The 21,997-nt window shown below is 39.5% G+C and overlaps 1 protein-coding gene across 6 annotated transcripts in view; it reads right to left on the reverse strand.

Moving 5' to 3' along the window:
* fancd2 (FA complementation group D2) overlaps positions 1 to 21,997 on the reverse strand; it is a 112,669-nt gene that overhangs the window by 32,850 nt on the left and 57,822 nt on the right. For all 6 annotated transcript variants that reach the window (XM_062054219.1, XM_062054200.1, XM_062054246.1 and 3 more), the window contains exons 29-33: positions 14,205 to 14,357; positions 13,825 to 13,941; positions 11,687 to 11,815; positions 11,497 to 11,615; positions 11,292 to 11,402 (exon numbers count right to left, since the gene is read on the reverse strand). In XM_062054219.1, the coding sequence (XP_061910203.1) occupies positions 11,292 to 11,402; positions 11,497 to 11,615; positions 11,687 to 11,815; positions 13,825 to 13,941; positions 14,205 to 14,357 (629 nt within the window). The remainder of the gene's footprint in view (positions 1 to 11,291; positions 11,403 to 11,496; positions 11,616 to 11,686; positions 11,816 to 13,824; positions 13,942 to 14,204; positions 14,358 to 21,997) is intronic.

Raw genomic sequence — 21,997 nt, forward strand, 5'->3', positions numbered from 1 at the left:
CTTTTAACAACACTCAGTAAACATTTGGGAACTGAGGAGACACATTTTTTTAAGCTTCTCAGGTGGAATTCTTTCCCATTCTTGCTTGATGTACAGCATAAGTTGTTCAACAGTCCGGGGGTCTCCGTTGTGGTATTTTAGGCTTCATAATGCGCCACACATTTTCAATGGGAGACAGGTCTGGACTACAGGCAGGCCAGTCTAGTACCCGCACTCTTTTACTATGAAGCCACGTTGATGTAACACGTGGCTTGGCATTGTCTTGCTGAAATAAGCAGGGGCGTCCATGGAAACGTTGATTGGATAGCAACATATGTTGCTCCAAAACCTGTATGTACCTTTCAGCATTAATGGCGCCTTCACAGATGTGTAAGTTACCCATGTCTTGGGCATTAATACACCCCCATACATCCCAGATGCTGGCTTTTCAACTTTGCGCCTATAACAATCCGGATGGTTCTTTTCCTCTTTGGTCCGGAGGACACGACGTCCACAGTTTCCAAAAACAATTTGAAATGTGGACTCGTCAGACCACAGAACACTTTTCCACGTTGTATCAGTCCATCTTTGATGAGCTCAGGCCCAGCGAAGCCGACGGCGTTTCTGGGTGTTGTTGATAAACGGTTTTCGCCTTGCATAGGAGAGTTTTAACTTGCACTTACAGATGTAGCAACCAACTGTAGTTACTGACAGTGGGTTTCTGAAGTGTTCCTGAGCCCTTGTGGTGATATCCCTTGCACACTGATGTCGCTTGTTGATGCAGTACAGCCTGAGGGATCGAAGGTCACGGGCTTAGCTGCTTACGTGCAGTGATTTCTCCATATTCTCTGAACCCTTTGATGATATTACGGACCGTAGATGGTGAAATCCCTAAATTCCTTGCAATAGCTAGTTGAGAAAGGTTTTTCTTAAACTGTTCAACAATTTGCTCACGCATTTGTTGACAAAGTGGTGACCCTCGTCCCATCCTTGTTTGTGAATGACTGAGCATTTCATGGAATCTACTTTCATACCCAATCATGGCACCCACCTGTTCCCAATTTGCCTGTTCACCTGTGGGATGTTCCAAATAAGTGTTTGATGAGCATTCCTCAACTTTATCAGTATTTATTGCCACCTTTCCCAACTTCTTTGTCACGTGTTGCTGGCTCAAATTTTAAAGTTAATGATTATTTGCAAAAAAAAATTGTTTTATCAGTTTGAACATCAAATATGTTGTCTTTGTAGCATATTCAACTGAATATGGGTTGAAAATTATTTGCAAATCATTGTATTCCGTTTATATTTACATCTAACACAATTTGCCAACTCATATGGAAACAAGGTTTGTATATATATATATACTAGGGTTGTAACAGTACACAAACATTTCGGTTCGGTACGTACCTCGGTATAGAGGTCACGGTTTGGTTCATTTTCGGTACAGTAAGAAAACAACAAAATATACATTTTGGGGTTATTTATTTACCAAATTTGCAAAATCTTCCACCAAAAATATTTTTCTTAGTGGAATATTTGATGTGAAGTAATTGGAACCTTGGATAAGTCAATAATTTATAATAACATTGATTTTGATTCAATAAATATGTTTTGAGCAATGACAGTTTGAAAGAAAAAAAACAGCTTTGTTTTATTAGTCAACATTGCAACTTTTTCTAAATTACATTTAACCTTTAAGCTTTTTTATTTCACTTTTGTTATGTTTTTGTTTATTTTAATAGTATTTTTAGAATGTGCCGTGGGCCTTTAAAACATTAGCTGTGGGCCGCAAATGGCCTCCGGGGCACACTTTTGACACCCCTGCTATAGATAATAAAAAAATAAATCTGATAAATCTATGGATAAAAAGCAGAGCCTGGCGACACATGCGCGTTTATCATAACTCTCTCGCTCTCTCTGTCTCTGCCCCTCCCTCACGAATGCTGCTGTGCGCACACCTCCACAATTTGTTTTGTTTTTAACCCCTTCTTTACTCTGAACGTACATTGAAAATACACGCAACCCTAACTCAAAATGCCGGACATTTGAGGCATTTAAGAAACTCCGCCCTTACAGCTCCGCAAAAGAAGACATGTCCGGTGAAAAGAGGACGTATTGTCAGTCTATCATAGCCCGTTAGCTGCTAGCATGCCGTGTGTTGTGCCTCGGTGTGCATTGTTTACACAACGTGCGTTACGCTACTTAATATGTCCGTGTGGAAACTCGTTCGGTACACCTCCGAACCAAACCGGAACCCACGTACCGAAACGGTTCAATACAAATACACGTACCGTTACACCCCTACTGTATATACACACACACATATATACACAAATATATTAACACACATATATACACATTTACTGTATATACATACGTATATACACACACATATAAACACATGTATATACATATACATATATATATATATATATATATATATATATATATATATATATATATACATACACACATACATATGTATCTATGCAAAATATATATATATATATATATATTTATATATATACTGTATGTATGTATGTATATATATATATATATATATATATATATATATATATATATATATATATATATATATATATATATATATATATATATATATATATATATATATATATACATACACACACATTATATATATATATATATATATACACACACACACACACACACACACACACACACACACACACATATATATATATACAGTATATATATAAATATATACATACAGTATATACACATACACATTTATATATACACACACACACACATATATATATATATACACACACTATATATATATACACACACTATATATATATATATATATATATATATACATTTACACGGATCGATTCTTGAAAATAATTAATCGATTTAGATTCGGGGGGAAAAAAGAAATCGCGATTTGGACATGAATCCATTTTTTGGAGCATTCTTACTAATAATTGTAGTTACCTTGCAGTTAAAGTTAAGGAGTTTTTTATTTCAATCAGAGTGCACTACGAGTGCGTGTGTGTGCGTGCGGGTGTGTCAGCAGCGCGGCTGCATTATAAGAGGAACTTTGTGCACGCGGCTGCATTATAAGAGGAACTTTGCGCTAGTAGTAGTAGTTTTGGCTTCGTTATTAAAGAGCGAGTTGATCCATCATATCCTTTTTATGTTTGTTTGATGTGCAATACTGTATAGTGCTTTATAAAGTGCTCAAAGTGTCTAAAATATTACTATAGTAAGGACTTTTGTCAAGGCTAGAACCCATTATTCATATTTATATTGTTTCTTATTGAGAAATGTGCTTCAATACACAAACTATTCTACTTATGAACCCTGTTGATGAACCAATTAAGTTGGTAAAACGAGTTTCCACTGTGTTGGCTAAACAAAAGAGAACACATATTGATGCAGTGCAGTTGTACACCACTGGAAACTGTACCTACAATGATAAACATCCCACATGTACACATAAGTACATGTGGGACTTAAAAGTTACCGTATTTTTCGGACTATAAGGCGCATTTAAAAACCTTCTCATTTTCTCAAAACTCAACAGTGCGCCTTATAACCTGGTGCGCCTAATGTACAGAATAATTTTGGTTGTGCTTACCAAAAGCTATTTTTTTTGGTACATGGTGAAATTATAAGTGTGACCAGTAGATGGCAGTCACACATAAGAGATACGTGTAGACTGCAATAATGATGGCAATCACACATAAGAGATACGTGTAGACTGCAATATGACTCAAGTAAACAACACCAACATTTTGTATGTTCCATTGAAAATATAGAACATTACACACGGCGCTCAAAAACCTATCACAATGTTTTAGTACGAAGCCGCACCGCTTGATGGATTGTACTGTGCTTCAACATACGTGTATCATTATGGTGTGTGTATAAGGTAAGACATTATCTGGCGTTTTGTTTTGCACTATTATGCAAAAGCAACTTTTCTTACCTTCTGGTACCTGCTGATCTGTATTTGGGATCTGAATAAGTCCTGAAAATTTGCGCGCGTCCGCCTTTGTAGTCTGTGTCGACACCGTAGTCGATAAGATTCTTCCTTTCCTCTACCTTCTTGTTATGGGACATTCATCCTCCTCTGTTGCAATTTCTAATATAAAGTAGTGTAAAGTGTAAATGTTCTGTTTTTGCATTGCGCATTATTATGGTACACTCTTTTAGTGTATTTACGGTAACTCCCAGCATGCATTGCTCTATGCGCGGGCTCCGGATGTTTGTCAGTTATGTGAACGGCAGTGGCCGGTTTGTTATTGTGTTCCCTGAACTTAAACTCAGTAAAGTATACGTATACAAAGAAGAAGGTTGTCGTCATTGAGTTATCAAATGGTAGCAGAGGATGTCTAACAACGCTAACTACAGAGTCCCTCCTGCGTTTGAAGAAAAGAAGTCATATGAGAGCTGGAAAAATGAAGTTGAAATGTGGATACGTGGTACCGACCTCGATAAGGAGAAACAAGCATTAGCTGTTGCTCTATCACTGAGGGGGAGAGCTAGAGATACAGCTTTGGAAATACTTGCGGATGATTTGAACAAAGATGATGGGATGAAGACCCTTGTAAAGGCATTGGATAATGTATTCTTAAAATAAGAAAAGGACAGAGCTTATGATGCATACACGGACTTTGACAAGATCCGGAGAGAAAACGAAGTTTCCATGGTGGACTACATTGTTCAGTTCGAGCAGAGGTACAACAAAATGCGCAAATTTGACATGGTTCTTCCCGACGCTGTTTTAGCATTCAAGTTGTTGGATACAGCCAGTCTCGATGTTAAAGATAAACAGCTTGCGCTTACAGCTTGTTCAACACTTACATTTACAAGCATGAAGTCAGCTTTAAAAAGGATTTTTGGAGACAATATGCAGCCGCCCACATGCAGCGGGGGAATTCACATGTGTGATAATGTTGCTTTTTATGTGGATCAAAGGAAAAGAGACGGAAGGAAATTTCGTTCCCAACCCGACCAAAAGAGGGCGCCATTGACTGGCTCAAACCCACTAGATAGGTTCGGCAGGAGGTTAAAGTGTGCAATTTGCCAGAGTACATTTCACTGGGCTAAGGACTGCCCAAATAAGGCTGAACATGTAAAAATGACAGAGGAAAATGCAGAGACAGAGGCAATTGAAGAGTGCAATGTTACATTGTTTTCTAAAGAGTCAGTATCTGATGCTGAAATATTCATGGTAGAAGCCTTGGGCGGTATGGCGTAGTGGGTAGAGCGGCCGTGCCAGAAACCTGAGGGTTGCAAGTTCGCTCCCCACCTCTTGACATCCAAATTGCTGCCGTTGTGTCCTTGGGCAGGACACTTCACCCTTGCCCCCGGTGCCGCTCACACTGGTGAATGAATGATGAATGAATGATAGGTGGTGGTCGGAGGGGCCGTAGGCGCAAACTGGCAGCCTCGCTTCCGTCAGTCTACCCCAGGGCAGCTGTGGCTACACATGTAGCTTACCACCACCAGGTGTGAATGAATGATGGGTTCCAGCTTCTCTGTGAGCGCTTTGAGTATCTAATAATAGAAAAGCGCGATATAAAATCCAATCCATTATTATTATTAATTGACACTGCATGCACCAGAACAGTCTGTGGTGAAAAATGGCTAGACAATTACATTCATACACTGAAGGAGAGTGACAAGAAAAAAATGGAAAATACACAGAGTAGAAGAGCTTTTAAGTTTGGTGATGGACAAGTTGTTCATTCAATAAAAAAAGTAAAAGTCCCAGCTAAAATAGGCCAAACCAGTTGCCACATAGAGACTGAGGTGGTCTCAGTGAACATTCCTTTACTACTAAGTAAAACATCACTTAAGAGGGCAAAAGCAGTGCTTGACATTGAGAATGATAAAGCCACAATGTTTCAGAAACCAGTGCCTCTTGAGATTACATCCTCAGGACACTACTGTGTAAACATAGTGGACAGAGATTGCACAGCCACCCGTGAGAATGAACCCCAAACTGATGAGGTTCTGGCCATAAGAGATGGCATGAGTAAAGATGAAAAACACAAAGTATTGGTGAAACTTCACAAGAAGTTTGGACATGCCTCAGTTGATAAACTCAAAAAATTACTAATTAGTGCTGGAAGCAATGATGATGAGTGTTACTATTCTGAAGGACATCGTAAGCAGCTGTGAAACATGTCTCAAGTACAACAAGCCCAAACCAAAGCCATCAGTTGGTCTACCAATGGCTTCAACATACAATGAAACTGTGGCATTAGATCTACACGAGCGAGAACCAAATGTGTGGTACATCCACATGATTGATCTCATCACCAGGTTCAGTGCTGGTAGCATTGTTACAACCAAAAAATCCAGTGAAATTGTGAGGCACTTTATTCATTCCTGGGTGAGTGTTCATGGAGCCCCATCTAAGATTTTTTGTGACAATGGAGGTGAATTCAATAATGAGGAAATGAGAGACATGGCTGAGAACTTTAAAGGCCTACTGAAACCCACTACTACCGACCACGCAGTCTGATAGTTTATATATCAATGATGAAATCTTAACATTGCAACACATGCCAATACGGCCGGGTTATATTAGTAAAGTGCAATTTTAAATTTCCCGTGAAATATCCTGCTGAAAACGTCTCGGTATGATGACGTTTGCGCGTGATGTCACGGATTGTAGCGGACATTTTGGGACAGCATTGTGGCCAGCTATTAAGTCGTCTGTTTTCATTGCAAAATTCCACAGTATTCTGGACATCTGTGTTGGTGAATCTTTTGCAATTTGTTTAATGAACAATGGAGATAGCAAAGAAGAAAGCTGTAGGTGGGAAGCGGTGTATTAGCGGCCGGCTGCAGCAACACAAACATGCAGCGGCTACGTCGTAGCCGGTGTTTCATTGTTTACATTCCCGAACGATGACAGTCAAGCTTTACCATTGGCCTGTGGAGAACTGGGACAACAGAGACTCTTACCAGGAGGACTTTGAGTTGGATACGCGCTACCGTAAGTACGCAGCTGTGGCTTCCAAACATTTGATCGCTTGCCCGTACTTGCGTGCCGCTATGTGCATGTCACGTACGTAACTTTGGGGAAATATATGTGCTGTATGAACTTTGCGGAGGTGAACGGTACTTTGGGCTGTGGGATTGAGTGTGTTGTGCGGGTGTTTGATTTGTATTGGCGGGTTATATGGACGGGAGGGGGGAGGTGTTTGTTATGCGGGATTAATTTGTGGCATATTAAATTTAAGCCTGGTTGTGTTGTGGCTAATAGAGTATATATATGTCTTGTGTTTATTTACTGTTTTAGTCATTCCCAGCTGAATATCAGGTCCCACCCGCCTCTCACAGCATCTTCCCTATCTGAATCGCTTCCACTGCCCTCTAATCCTTCACTCTCACTTTCCTCATCCACGAATCTTTCATCCTCGCTCAAATTAATGGGGAAATCGTCGCTTTCTCGGTCCGAATCGCTCTCGCTGCTTGTGGCCATGATTGTAAACAATGTGCAGATGTGAGGAGCTCCACAACCTGTGACGTCACGCTACTTCCGGTACAGGCAAGGCTTTTTTATCAGCGACCAAAAGTTGCGAACTTTATCGTCGATGTTCTCTACTAAATCCTTTCAGCAAAAATATGGCAATATCACGAAATGATCAAGTATGACACATAGAATGGATCTGCTATCCCCGTTTAAATAAGAAAATCTCATTTCAATAGGCCTTTAATATTGAAGTGAAAACCACTGCTGCCTACAGTCCATGGAGTAATGGATTGATGGAAAGACATAACCAGATCCTTACAGAGATCCTGTTAAAAGTGAAGAAAAGCAGTGTTTGTGACTGGAAAGCAGCCCTAGATTGGGCCTTGATGGCAAAGAATACAATGCACAATGTGCATGGATTTAGTCCATACCAGCTGGTGTTTGGACAAAACCCGAACCTACCTTCTGTGCTGGTTGATAAACCGCCTGCCCTGGAGGGCACTACCATGAGTAAATGGGTAGGACAGCACATTTCAGCATTACATGAAGCAAGGACAGCGTTTACTGAGGCAGAGTGCTCTGAGAGAATCAGGAGAGCTCTGCGCACACAGCTTCGCAGCACAGATGAATACTACGAAACTGGAGATAAAGTGTACTACAAAAGAATAGACTGCAATGAATGGAAAGGCACTGGGGTGGTAATTGGACGAGACGGGGTGATAATATTTGTTAGACATGGAGGCTCCTATGTCCGGGTGCATCGCTGTAGACTGCGCAAGGCCACAGATCACTACACTGACACGTCTCATGACAGCCAAGAAAGCCAGACAGAACTTAATGCAGCAGAATGTGGCATTGAACATGTTGAAGATCTACCCGATACTGTATCTAGTGATGTAGACAGTGTGCCTGACACAGAGAATGCGGCAGGGAGCTCTAATAATGACAGAGACAGCAATGAGCATAAAATGATCCATCCGTCAGACAACCTCCTATCATAAGAACAGACCGTAGTATGAATCTAAAGGCAGGACAATTCATTAAGTATGTGGAAAGAGACACTGGAATTTCACACACAGCAAAAGTGCTCAGTCGAGCAGGAAAGGCAACTGGAAAACACAAGGACTGGTACAATCTGGAGTACACTGAGCCAGTTAACCTCACTGGCACAACAAGGTCAGCTGACCTTTCACAGGTTGACACACTGCAGATTCAGTCATCGGACAGGGTGGAACAGCCATCTGATCACTAGGATGTACTTGTTACAAAGGATGTGTCATTTGAATCAGCTAAACTTACTGAAATCAGTAACTGGGAGAAACACGGTGTGTTTGATGAAGTAAAAAACATGGGACAAAAATGCATTTCCACAAGATGGGTATGTACACTCAAAGACACACCAGACGGCATAGTTCCAAAAGCAAGGCTAGTGGCGAGAGGATTTGAAGAGCTAAACACAAAATATCTCCCAAAACACTCGCCAACATGTGCCTCAGAGTCTCTTAGACTACTCATGTCTGTGATATGTCAAAACCGATGGACACCCCACTCTATGGACATTAAGTCAGCATTCGTTCAAGGAAATGAGTTATCCCGAGACATCTATGTTCGTCCACCACCTGAAGCTAAGAGTGAGGGAACTCTATGGAAGCTAAACAAATGTGTTTATGGACTAAATGATGCATCACTGTACTGGTACAATAGGGTTAAAGAAACAATGTTGCAAACTGGAGGAAAGATGTCACAAATTGACCGTGCTATATTTTATTGGTTGGATAAAGATTGTAATGTGTCTGGGGTGCTTGCTTGTCATGTTGATGATTTCATCTGGGGTGGTTCACAGATTTTCACAACAACTGTAATCCCTCACCTGCAATATGCCTTTCAAATTGGCAGAGAAGAACATGACAGCTTTTTCTATGTAGGCATGGAGTATGTCACTGCAAATGGAGTAACATGTATGCATCAAGACAATTACATACAGAATCTCCAGCCAATTCACATAGACATCTCCAGAGCCATGAGACGGGATGCTCTTTTGACTGAAAGTGAAATTGATGACCTGAAATCAAAAATAGGTCAACTTCTGTGGGTTGCCAGACAAAGTAGACCGGATATTATGTTTGATACATGTGTCCTTGCAGCTAACATAAAACATGCTACTGTGCAGACTTTACATGACACAAATAAGGTGGTGAGAAAATTTAAATCAGAACAAGTGACACTGAAGTTTCAGAACCTGGGAAAAGACAGTTCTCTAAAGCTAGTAGTGTTCTGTGACGCCTCGCTGGGAAACCTTACAGATGGAGGCACTCAAGGGGGACAGCTCATTCTGCTGATGGGTGAGGAAGGAAGATTCTCACCTGTGTATTGGCAATCAAAAAAGATCAGGAGAGTCGTACGGAGCACTCTTGCTGGAGAAACTCTTGCCCTTGCAGATGCTGTTGACAGTGCCATTTCTTTATCTGACCTTCATGCAGAACTTACCACAGGGAATGTATCACAACATGTCTTACCAATAGTGTGTGTCACTGATAACCACTCCCTTGCAGACGCCATCAAGTCTACTAAGTCAGTGACAGAGAAAAGGCTCCGCCTTGAAATAAGTGGCATCAAAGAACTTCTTCAGAGTAAAAGAATCCAACAGATTCTCTGGGCACCTACAGGAGAGCAGCTGGCTGACTGTTTGACAAAACGAGGTGCATCCGCACTTCAGCTCCTAAAGGCACTCAGTGTTGGAGAGTGGAAACTGGAATAGAGACTATTCTTTTGTGGATGTTTTTTTTTTGTATAAGTTTTTTTTGTTGGTCACCATATTCTTACATTTTCATACTTATGGACATTAATAATACACTGTGATTTTTGTGTGTTTAAAAAAAGAAAAAGAAAAAAAAAAAGGTGGGAGATTGTAAATGTTCTGTTTTTGCATTGCGCATTATTATGGTACACTCTTTTAGTGTATTTACGGTAACTCCCAGCATGCATTGCTCTATGCGCGGGCTCCGGTTGTTTGTCGGTTATGTGAACGGCAAAGGCCGGTAAGTTCCCTGAACTTAAACTCAGTAAAGTATATGTATACAAAGAAGAAGGTTGTCGTCATTGAGTTATCAAATGGTAGCAGAGGATGTCTAACAACGCTACTTATATCTGTCAGTAAACTCGCCATGAAAGCACTAAAACATACCGGTGTAGTGAGTTTACATTATTCACCCAACAAACTTTAGTTATTACAGAGTCGGACGTTTTTCAAGAGACACATTTCCGGCGTTGTTATTGCACTAGTGAGCCACGGATGAGGAGATGCTGCTCCGTTATTGATTTAAGTAAAGTCTGAATGTCATTAAACAGTTAGCTCCATCTTTTGACACTTCTTCCACTCCGGTCCTTGCACGCTACACCGGTACAACAAAGATGACGGAGAAAAGACGCGGCCGAAGGTGAGCCACATAAATAAGACCGCCCACAAAGCGGCGCATCCTGAAGCGACTTTCAGAAAGCGGCTTGAAGATGATCTGTAAAACATAATCTATGCAACATTTTGACCAAAGAACCACCATAAAATGTTATGTAGACCACAAGGAAGTGTTTCCAATTTAGAAAAAAAAAATTTTTTAAATGACCCTTTTAATGCGCCCTATAATCCGGTGCGCCTTTTGTATGAAAATAGACCTAACTAGACCCGCTCATCGGCAGTGGGCCTTATAATCCGGTGCGCCCTATGGTCGGGAAAATACGGTAAGTGTGGCCACTGAAAATAGTAGTCTCAGCAGTAGCAGATCATAAATGAATAAACATGCATATTATTTTATTTTAAAGTGTTGTTACTCACTTAACAAGCAGCTCCAGGTTCAGCTCAGGTCCTTCTTCTTCGAGACGTCCTGCCAAAACTCCTAAAGCTCTCTTCAGTAAACTTCGATGGCCCGGCTGGCTGAATCCAAACCTGACAGATCAGCACACAAACACATACACAAACATCACACTCAGCTGAATTTTAGAAGGCAAACACACAACGTGACTAGCACTTTTCTGCTCACCAGCTGAAGATGGAGTTGAGGACCTGCAAGAGAAGCTGGCAGCATGAAGATATTAAGTGATGCTCTTGAATGTCCACTGTGGGCCCGTCCACCATGCCGTCATTCTCAGAAAGCAACGTCTGAAGACGCAAAAGGCTGGTGAACGAGTTGAAGCACAGATTTGCATTGCCCCTTTTTTCCTTTACTGTACCTGAAAATAGTTATGACAGTTCTCCAAGTGCAAGCAGAGGGCGGGCAGCAGCTGCACGCAGAAGGCAGCAACATCCTTAGGGCTCGTTTGCTGAAGGTGCGAGAACCCCACGTTTTTGTCGGCTTTCACCTGTCAATCAATCACAATTTATCTGTATAACCTTCAATCACAAGTGCCTCAAAGGGCTTCACAAATCACGACATCCCCTGATTTGAACCCACAGTCGTGTCAAAGAAATCAATAAGCGTTGGCTTTGTGTGCAAATCAAAGTGTGACAGTTGGTGGTGCATCTTAATAAATTTTAACATAGGTCAAACGTTGATTTCAGGAGATTTTGCAGTTTATTTCTTGATGAGTGCAAACAAGTACAATATTCTACTTTTTAAAAAGAAATCACATTTGACAAATACAGTATGCAATATTTGGGATTCTTGATTAATTGAAAGTCATAAGTGGTGTCCCGATACCACTTTAACTTCCGATATAATACCAATGTAGGAACCTTGGGTATCGGCCAATACTGATATTGATTCGATACGATATCAACACAAATGATACATATTTATTATTTTGTAGTGTGCAATGTTAGAAAATTATTGATCAGGTGAAATGAGTCATACAGAGAATGGTAGGTATACAAAACACTACTCTGTTCATTATTAACAATCTAAGAATGTACTTAGGCTGTCTCTAAGTTGAAGTGGACTGGTAATTGTTTTTTGGCAACACCTAGTGGCCACAATAATTCATCAAGTTAAGCTCATGACATAGTACGTTGATTGATGTAGAGATGTTTGTTACTGGATATTTTCTAATATGCTTCTGCCTTGGACACTTTGTAACTGTAAGTAATATGCAACTATAATTATTTTATAATTCTTTATATGGACAAATGTGCGGTTTTAGACTGCAATATTGCTCAATAACATTACACATGTCTAGCTTGTGTGCTAAGCTTTTGTATAGCTGCTTGATCCTAATAGCCTACAGCGTACTACGTTTACTTTTTCTAAATTACTTGACTAAAATAGAAGAAAAGACCAACCTTTGTGTGCTTATTGGAGGACATTTAGATGTTAACTGGCTAGCGCCTCCCCTCCAAGTCCTCCTGGTAACATAAGGTTGATGTTTGCGTGGCGAAGTTGGTAGAGTGGCTGTGCCAGCAATCGGAGTGTTGCTGGTTACTGGGGTTCAATTCCCACATTCTACCTTCCTAGTCACGTCCGTTGTGTCCTTGGGCAAGACACTTCACCCTTTGCCTCTGATGGCTGCTGGTTAGCGCCTTGCATGGCAGCTCCCGCCATCAGTGTGTGAATGTGTGTGTGAATGGGTAAATGTGGAAATACTGTCAAAGCGCTTTGAGTACCTTGAAGGTAGAAAAGCGCTATACAAGTATAACCCATTTATCATTTATTTAATTTTTCTCTGATTTCAGATCAACATTTGCAAAAAGTGACTGTTGTGATTGATAAATTAGATTCTACTCTAATAACCCTCCTTATCTCTTTAATTATCATTCGTCGCTCTTGACGAAAAATGTTAACAAGCTAAATGCATAGAAGCACAATACAAGCTTAAGTCTTAAATATGACTCACACATTTCAATTGCCAAATGTATAGGTACTTACTGCTAATGAATGATAATTGATGATAAAACGTATGACACTAATGCTTTAAACTTTACAAACTTCTGATTTCCTTCCTTCATTTACTCCATAAATTCGATTAATGCCACTATCTCCCCCTCAGCGTCATTACCTTTTTCTGACACTCCTTTCCTGTAGACCAGCAGGTCTTACAAGGCACAATTGAAAGCGCACGGCCATACAAACCTCAAACATGTTTATATTGCCGTACAATTATATGATTATAAAATCACATGATCATTATTATCACATATTTTTCAATTATTACAGACTTAGGGTGAATGAGATGTTTTTTTGGCCTATCTTAGAGAAAAGCATAAATGAGTGTGTTTTCCGCAAATATATATTTGTTATTAAAACTAGCGGAGTGGTGAATGCAGAATGGCAAATATGTGGGGACGCACTGTACCAAATAAATCAATCTTTCAAATATATTATAATTCATTGAGATGCACCTGTGCTTGTGTGCCAGTAGTTTTCACTGTGGTGTACCTTAAGGAAAGGACGTCTCTTGGCAGGGGCAGCTGTGAGACTGAACTCTAGTTTTTGAAGCATATCTTCCAGGAGGAAAATCAGCTCTGCCGGACCTATCAAAACCTCTTCCCGTTTCTAAAAGAGATTTGGTTATGGTATTAGTTTATTTTTGGAATATGCATAGAATTAAATTGTCAACATGTATGTATGTGCAACACAAAACCTGATGTATCTCAAATGAGGGATAGGATTGTAATCAGCTTGATCTGAATACATTTTACACCATTTTAAGGTGATGCAAGCAGCACAGGTTACCAGGAATTGATTTTCCTGTGTAAATAAATGTTCCTGGAAATGCTGGCAGAAAAGGGGCTGATGGATATTACTTGATATTTTACCTTGGTTTGAAGTTCAGAGTCCAGCAACGAGCAGGGGAGCAAGCCGCATTGAACCACGCTCAGCACTTCCATGTCAAGCTCCCTGAAAAATTGCCTGTAGGACTCCATGTTGACTCCATGCCGGGCCTCTTTCTCTTTCTCCTTCTCCAGTTCCTTTACAACAATAACAACATTCCACGATTAACTATGCTGCAATTATTATCAGTTTCATTTACAAATCTGAGAAAAAGGGGAACTAAATCATAATCTTGATTCACATTAACATCTAATTCAATTTCTAAATTATGCAATTTGTTTTAATGATTTGTCGAGCGGAATCACAAAGGCTTCCTTTGTACTCAAAAGACTCAAGTTGCACTGCTGTTAGCCTGACACCTCATCCTCCCTCTTACATCCCCCAGTGGGCCAGTGAGCCAAGACGAATTGGCCCAGCTGCCCTGGCAGGCTGGATATCATTCATCATCTAACAGGAGGAGCTATCGCATGAATTAACTGACTTTTGTTTTGAGTTGTGCGTGCATGTGCTGTCGAATGACTGTGAAATGTCAACTGTCCTTTCAGGATCTCCCATAAAGAATGACACAAAGACGTGACGTTTGAGAAGTTTATGGCGGCTTGCCACAGATAAATTTAGACCGTCACAAATGGATTTGGTGCTACCTGTTCATTATAACGCCCCTGGTCTGCCAGAGAATAAGAAGAGGGAGCAGGAGAAATTATTAGCCTTGCAAATTTAGGAACTTTGTCGCTGTACTTAACGAGTGACCAGACTCCTCTCGATATTCTATAATCAAAGAAGTGTAGTGGAATTTCTGACCTTTGAACTATATTTCGTGTCTGTCAAGAATGTCTGCTCGTTTCATTCTTTTCTATTCTAAACCATTGAAGGACCAGATGTAGGCAAAAGTTGAATATGGAGTCGGTCTGACCATTCTACAAAATGTTTTGATTGTCTAAATATGACTAAGGGATTCAAGGATGTTACGGAACAAACAGGTCGTAAACAACAGGACCTTGATGCATGAGGAAAACAGATAAAAATGACGAAGTCAAACCAAGGCGAGAGCTTTTTTTTCATTCCATGCTGACGGGCGCGCCCGGGGAAAACTGTGTGCTCGACAACTCAATCCAACCATTGTACCATCTAATTATGAGTAAAATAAAACTCTTGTGTTAAATCCACTTTTGTTCTCATTTAAAACCTGGACCTTCCACTACACAAGATTGGCGTCACGAACAGGATGGTCCAGAACGCTGCAGGTCGACATCCGCTCCCGGTCTCTCTCTCTCTCAGGCAGACAAAAGTTGCATGCGCGCATCTAAAAGGTAAGCAATTTTGCTTAATGTGTAAAAGTTGTCTGTCTGGAGAGAACGGGATCGGTAAGACTAATTGCTGAACCTGTTTTTAATAAAAGATAGGCCTAGCAGGTTCTCCACAAACAACCTGGACTGGGGCATGTTTTGGTTGGCTTGGGTTGTTTTATATGTGATTGTGTTTCCTGTGTGTTTGTTTGAAAACTTGTGATTTCTTGTTTTAACAATAAGGGGATAGTTAATAGAATTTTGGTGGTTTGGAGTGTTTGAAGCACAAACGATTCGAGGCAAATACATTTTTTTAACCTCTCCCTCCTCTGTCGTTGTCGGCAGAGGGGGCTTCTTCTGCAAGTACATCAGATTAGCAAAAGTTGGATACAGCTAAATTTAAGGCAGGTTTAACTAACTGGTGGTACATTTGACTATAAAAAATTGTTACGTTTGTGAATCTGTCTATGTGGAAGCTGCTTGGCCGGGAAAAAGCCTCATATTAGCTGACCGTTCAGTGACTCCGGTAAAGGAGATCAACTGAGCTGATATTTGTCACGACGTTCTGTTTAATTTGCTGCAGTATAGACAGGTGTAGATCGGGCTGCATATGGTAGAGCTTTGGTGAAACTGTATGGAACTGACCAGAGACGATGTCTGTAGAATTGTTGGGTGATTCCCAGTGATTCTACGGCGCCTTAGGCCGGTTTTCCGTGTTGGTCAGGGTGGGAACGTAGGGATAACTGGGCTGAACGGGTTAATCGCCGTTTAAGGGTAAGGGACCTGCGTTCGAGTTATAAGACGGCCGTTTCCACAAAAAGCATGCGTGCATAGTTGTTTATATTGGTCCGGACCTAGGGGTGGGTTTGTGATTTGTAAATGTGTGTATATTGGTGAATGTTGAGAAGTCTGTGTGTGTGTTGAGTGATTCAGTTTTTGTTGGTACATTTATATATATGCATACTTTAATAACATTTGTGTATGCACCTGCAGGTCTTATCTGTTTTTTTTCTCTCCCTTGAAAGGCAAGCACTACTCCCAATCTCACGCAACCTCCCTTCATGCTTTTTTCACACCCACGCTAATCTGTAAAAGTTGGGAAATTGTCCAAAATGTGTGTGTTTGTGAGAAGATAGACAAAGTTTATGTACAGAAATCATATGAGTGAATGATCCATCCATCTATTTATCTTCTTCCGCTTATCGGAGGTCGGATCGCGGAGGCAGCAGCCTAAGCAGGGAAGCTCAGAATACCCTCTCCCGAGCCATTTTGTTTAGCTCAAAGTGAATGATGAATGTTGTTTAGTATTATTAGGTTCTGATATAATACAGCTGTGCTTCTGGATGACAAAAATAGTTGACTATTGAGGTTGTTTTTTTACTGTGCTGGTGATTGTGACTGTGCGATATTATAGTTTGTAAGAAGGCTCTGAGATTTTGATTACGGAAAAAGGGTCTCGCTCTTTGGTGATTTTTTGTGTGTGTGTGCATGTGACGCAGTAAGAAAAAAAAAAAAAAGGAGGCTCTGCTGGGAGACATTTTGAGATAAGAGATGTGTCGTTGTGACGAGGGAGTGTGACGTGCTGCACGTTGGACGTGGGCCGGAGAGATGTGTCACTGTTAGCATAGCATTGAGCTAGGTTAGCATAGGATTAGTTTAGCATTTAGCTTGGCATTAAAAAATATGAGTAGACAGCTGTACTCAATCTGAAAAGAGTGCTGACAGGTTGGTTTTGATAATAAGTAAAATAAAAGATATATGAATAAATAAACATTTAAATATCAATAAATACATTTGGATTGTGGGACATTGAAGCATTGTTTGATTCATTATTCATTATTTTGTATGTGTTAAGTATACTGTTTTGTACAGCCTTGATGCTCTGCAGTTCCATACAGTTCCTGTGTGGGAGTTAAGGCAAACACACATGCACGCACATCATAGATTAGAACACATTGTAGCTATGAATTAATATTTATATAGCAAATACATTAAATAAAGTTAAATAAGTAAATTCAATAAAATTGAATTTAAATTTGATGAAGGTAAATTGATTATTTAAATATATTGACATTTTCATTATTTCAAGAGTAATCACGATAAAATAAAATTTTAATTTATATTCTAAAACATTTTTAACTTTTATCTGTGCAACTGGTATTACTCATACATTGTAAACGTTAGAGTCACCCCTGTGTGAATCATGGAGTCTGAAGAAGTACAGACAAAAGTCGCCACACTCAGCGCTCCAGTCATAACAAAACGTAGAGCAGCGTTAAACAAATTCTAATCAGAGGACATACTAAGTTATGAGAACTTAAGTAAACAGACAGCAAGCAAACCACAAATAATAATTTAAATAAATAACAAAGAAAGCAAATTTCTATATGACACTGAAGCATGTAGAATTACATGTAGAGAATAAAACTAAATGGAAATAAATGTCTGCAAGATAAGAAGTCTGTCCAGTGTTTACAAGGACGAGACGTCATGAACTGTGCTCGGATTAACAATAGATAGATAGATAGATAGCACTTTATTGATTCCCTCAGGAGAGTTCCCTCAGGAAAATCAAAATTCCAGCAGCAGTGTACAAAATTGAGATTGAGTTTAAAAAGTAAAAAGTAAATAATGGGGGTATAAATGGAAACAAAATAGAAAAATATTATAATAGAATAAAAATAAAAAGCAACAATGAGAATAAAAATATAACAGTAAAATAAGAATATCACAAGAGAAACTAGGCAGTAGTGAGCATGTTATGAAAAAGTATTGCACTGTTATTGTTTTGCATCCCCTGTCATCCTAGCTCCCCCCCAGAGAGGAGTTGTACAGTCTAATGGCGTGTGGGACAAAGGAGTTTCATAGTCTAAATCATATCTAAAGTTTAAAATTCTAAAATTCAGGTTATGAAGGAGGAATAATTGTTAAGAGATAAATAAAGACGCATGACATTAAATGGTTTTGGATTGCTGTTGACCCTGTTGTATTTTATAAGACTGATTTATTTTGGATTGTTGTATTTTTATTGTGAAAGAGAGAGAGAGAGAGAGAGAGAGAGAGAGAGAGAGAGAGAGAGAGAGAGAGAGAGAGAGAGAGAGAGAGAGAGAGAGAGAGAGAGAAAGAGAGAGAGAGAATGAGAGAGAGCAGGGGAAGGAAGATTGAGGGTGAAGAGGATGGATTGAGAACATATGGAAAATGGATGTTTATAACCTTACTCGAATGGTTTCTAGGAGAGGAGAATAGAAAATAGAAACATTGTGTGAAGTGTAAGGAAGAGATGGATACAGGATGTTGTTTGTAAAGGAAAACGAAAGTGAAGAAAAGATTGAGTTTAAAAAGTAAAAAGTAAATAATGGGGGTATAAATGGAAACAAAATAGAAAAATATTATAATAGAATAAAAATAAAAAGCAACAATGAGAATAAAAATATAACAGTAAAATAAGAATATCACAAGAGAAACTAGGCAGTAGTGAGCATGTTATGAAAAAGTATTGCACTGTTATTGTTTTGCATCCCCTGTCATCCTAGCTCCCCCCCAGAGAGGAGTTGTACAGTCTAATGGCGTGTGGGACAAAGGAGTTTCATAGTCTAAATCATATCTAAAGTTTAAAATTCTAAAATTCAGGTTATGAAGGAGGAATAATTGTTAAGAGATAAATAAAGACGCATGACATTAAATGGTTTTGGATTGCTGTTGACCCTGTTGTATTTTATAAGACTGATTTATTTTGGATTGTTGTATTTTTATTGTGAAAGAGCGAGAGAGAGAGAGAGAGAGAGAGAGAGAGAGAGAGAGAGAGAGAGAGAGAGAGAGAGAGAGAGAGAGAGAGAGAGAGAGAGAGAGAGAGAGAGAGAGAGAGCAGGGGAAGGAAGATTGAGGGTGAAGAGGATGGATTGAGAACATATGGAAAATGGATGTTTATAACCTTACTCGAATGGTTTCTAGGAGAGGAGAATAGAAAATAGAAACATTGTGTGAAGTGTAAGGAAGAGATGGATACAGGATGTTGTTTGTAAAGGAAAACGAAAGTGAAGAAAAGATGAGAAAGTGACAAATGAAGGTATTCGTAAATGGTATTCTGTGTCAGCATATGCTGTTGGTGGTGGTTATCGCTGCAGGGTTGTTTGTTTGTTTGGTTGTTTGAGTGAAATAGGAAGAAATCAATAGGAATAAGTAGATGCAAAATGGAATAAAACTATGAGTGCGATAGATAATGAATGAATAAATGAAATAAGTTTATTTCGGTCATATAATCAACCATCAGCCATTTTGTGTGACCAGTTTAACAGTACAGATTAGACATATTAACAATCATACACATTTACACACAGAAAGAAAATAAAAGAAAAAGAATGACCGAAAACGGAATAAGCTGAAGCCAAAGCTTATATTGGCCTATCCTATACATTCACTGAAAATTAAGATTGCCTGGAACATCAACGTTAAAAGATGAAAGTAATTGTTAGTATATTTTATAATGTTCAATCAATTCACCTTTCAAGGGTTTCTTAAACCATAACACAAAACTACATGTGTTCACACTGAGTTGGTTCCACCATTTAACTCCTAAAACTGAAATACATTTGTATTTTTTATAGTTGTTCTTACTTGACCTATTTCAAAAATCAACATCCCCGTAAATTATAGTTTTCTCCTCATAATGTAAATAAGCTAAGAATACAAGCTGGAAGGCTGTTGTTCTTACTCAAAACATAATTACCATTGTTTTAAAAATAGATTATCGGAACATTTTAACACATTATAACTTATAAATAATGGATTGGTATGTTCATAGTAGCACGCTTTGTGTATTATTCTAATGAGTCTTTTAAAGGCCTACTGAAACCCACTACCACCGACCACGCAGTCTGATAGTTTATATATCAATGATGAAATCTTAACATTGCAACACATGCCAACTTATGTTAACTTATAAAGTGCAATTTAAAATTTCCCGCGAAACTTCCGGTTGAAAACGTCTATGTATGATGACGTTTGCACGTGACGTCGATGGTTGAAACGGAAGTATTCGGACACATTGTATCCCAATACAAACAGCTCTGTTTTCATCGTAAAATTCCACAGTATTCTGGACATCTGTGTTGGTGAATCTTTTGCAATTTGTTTAATGAACAATGGAGACTGCAAAGAAGAAATCTGTAGGTGGGATCGGTGTGTTAGCGGCTGGCTGCAGCAACACAACCAGGAGGACTTTGACTTGGATAGCAGACGCGCTATCCGACGCTAGCCGCCGACCGCATCGATGATCGGGTGAGTCCTTCGTCGCGCCGTCGATCGCTGGAACGCAGGTGAGCACGGGTGTTGATGAGCAGATGAGGGCTGGCGTAGGTGGAGCGCTAATGTTTTTATCATAGCTCTAACGAGGTCCCGTAGCTAAGTTAGCTTCAATGGCGTCGTTAGCAACAGCATTGCTAGGCTTCGACAGGCGGCACAGCATTAACCGTGTGGTTACAGGTCCAATGTTTGGTTCGGTGTCTCCTGATAGTAGTATTGTTGATTTTCTGTCTATCCTTCCAGTCAGGGGCTTATTTATTTTGTTTCTATCTGCATTTAAGCACGATGCTATCACGTTAGCTCCGTAGCAAAAGTGCTTCACCGATGTATTGTCGTGGAGATAAAAGTCACTGTGAATGTCCATTTCGCGTTCTCGACTCTCATTTTCAAGAGGATATAGTATCCGAGGTGGTTTAAAATACAAATCCGTGATCCACAATAGAAAAAGGAGAAAGTGTGGAATCCAATGAGCCTTTGTACCTAAATTACGGTCAGAGCGAAAAAAGATACGTCCTGCACTGCACTCTAGTCCTTCACTCTCACGCTCCTCATCCACGAATCTTTCATCCTCGCTCAAATTAATGGGGTAATCGTCGCTTTCTCGGTCCGAATCGCTCTCGCTGCTGGTGTAAACAATGGGGAAATGTGAGGAGTCCTTCAACCTGCGACGTCACGCTACTTCCGGTACAGGCAAGGCTTTTTTTTATCAGCGACCAAAAGTTGCGAACTTTATCGTCGATGTTCTCTACTAAATCCTTTCAGCAAAAATATGGCAATATCGCGAAATTATCAAGTATGACACATAGAATGGATCTGCTATCCCCGTTTAAATAAAAAAAATCATTTCAGTAGGCCTTTAAGTTTAAGTATTGGGTCTATATTTGTTCCATAAACATTTCCCCAAACTTCAAAACAATATGTTAAATATGAAAAAATAAAAGAATAATATAACATATGCAGACATTTCTTAGTCAGCATGTGTCTTACTCTATACAGAATAGCAATGGATTTGGATATTTTCCCTTTATATATTCAATATGCGGTTTCCAACATAATTGATGATCAATTATTATTTCCAAGAATTTTGTTTCATATACTCTGTCAATTTCAACTTGATTCAATTTTAATTTTGCTTCACAATTTGACTTTGCACCACTAAACACCACAAATTTAGTTTTGTTATCATTTAA

This window comes from Entelurus aequoreus, linkage group LG01 (genome assembly GCF_033978785.1).
Source record: "Entelurus aequoreus isolate RoL-2023_Sb linkage group LG01, RoL_Eaeq_v1.1, whole genome shotgun sequence".
Classification (NCBI taxonomy): domain Eukaryota; kingdom Metazoa; phylum Chordata; class Actinopteri; order Syngnathiformes; family Syngnathidae; genus Entelurus; species Entelurus aequoreus.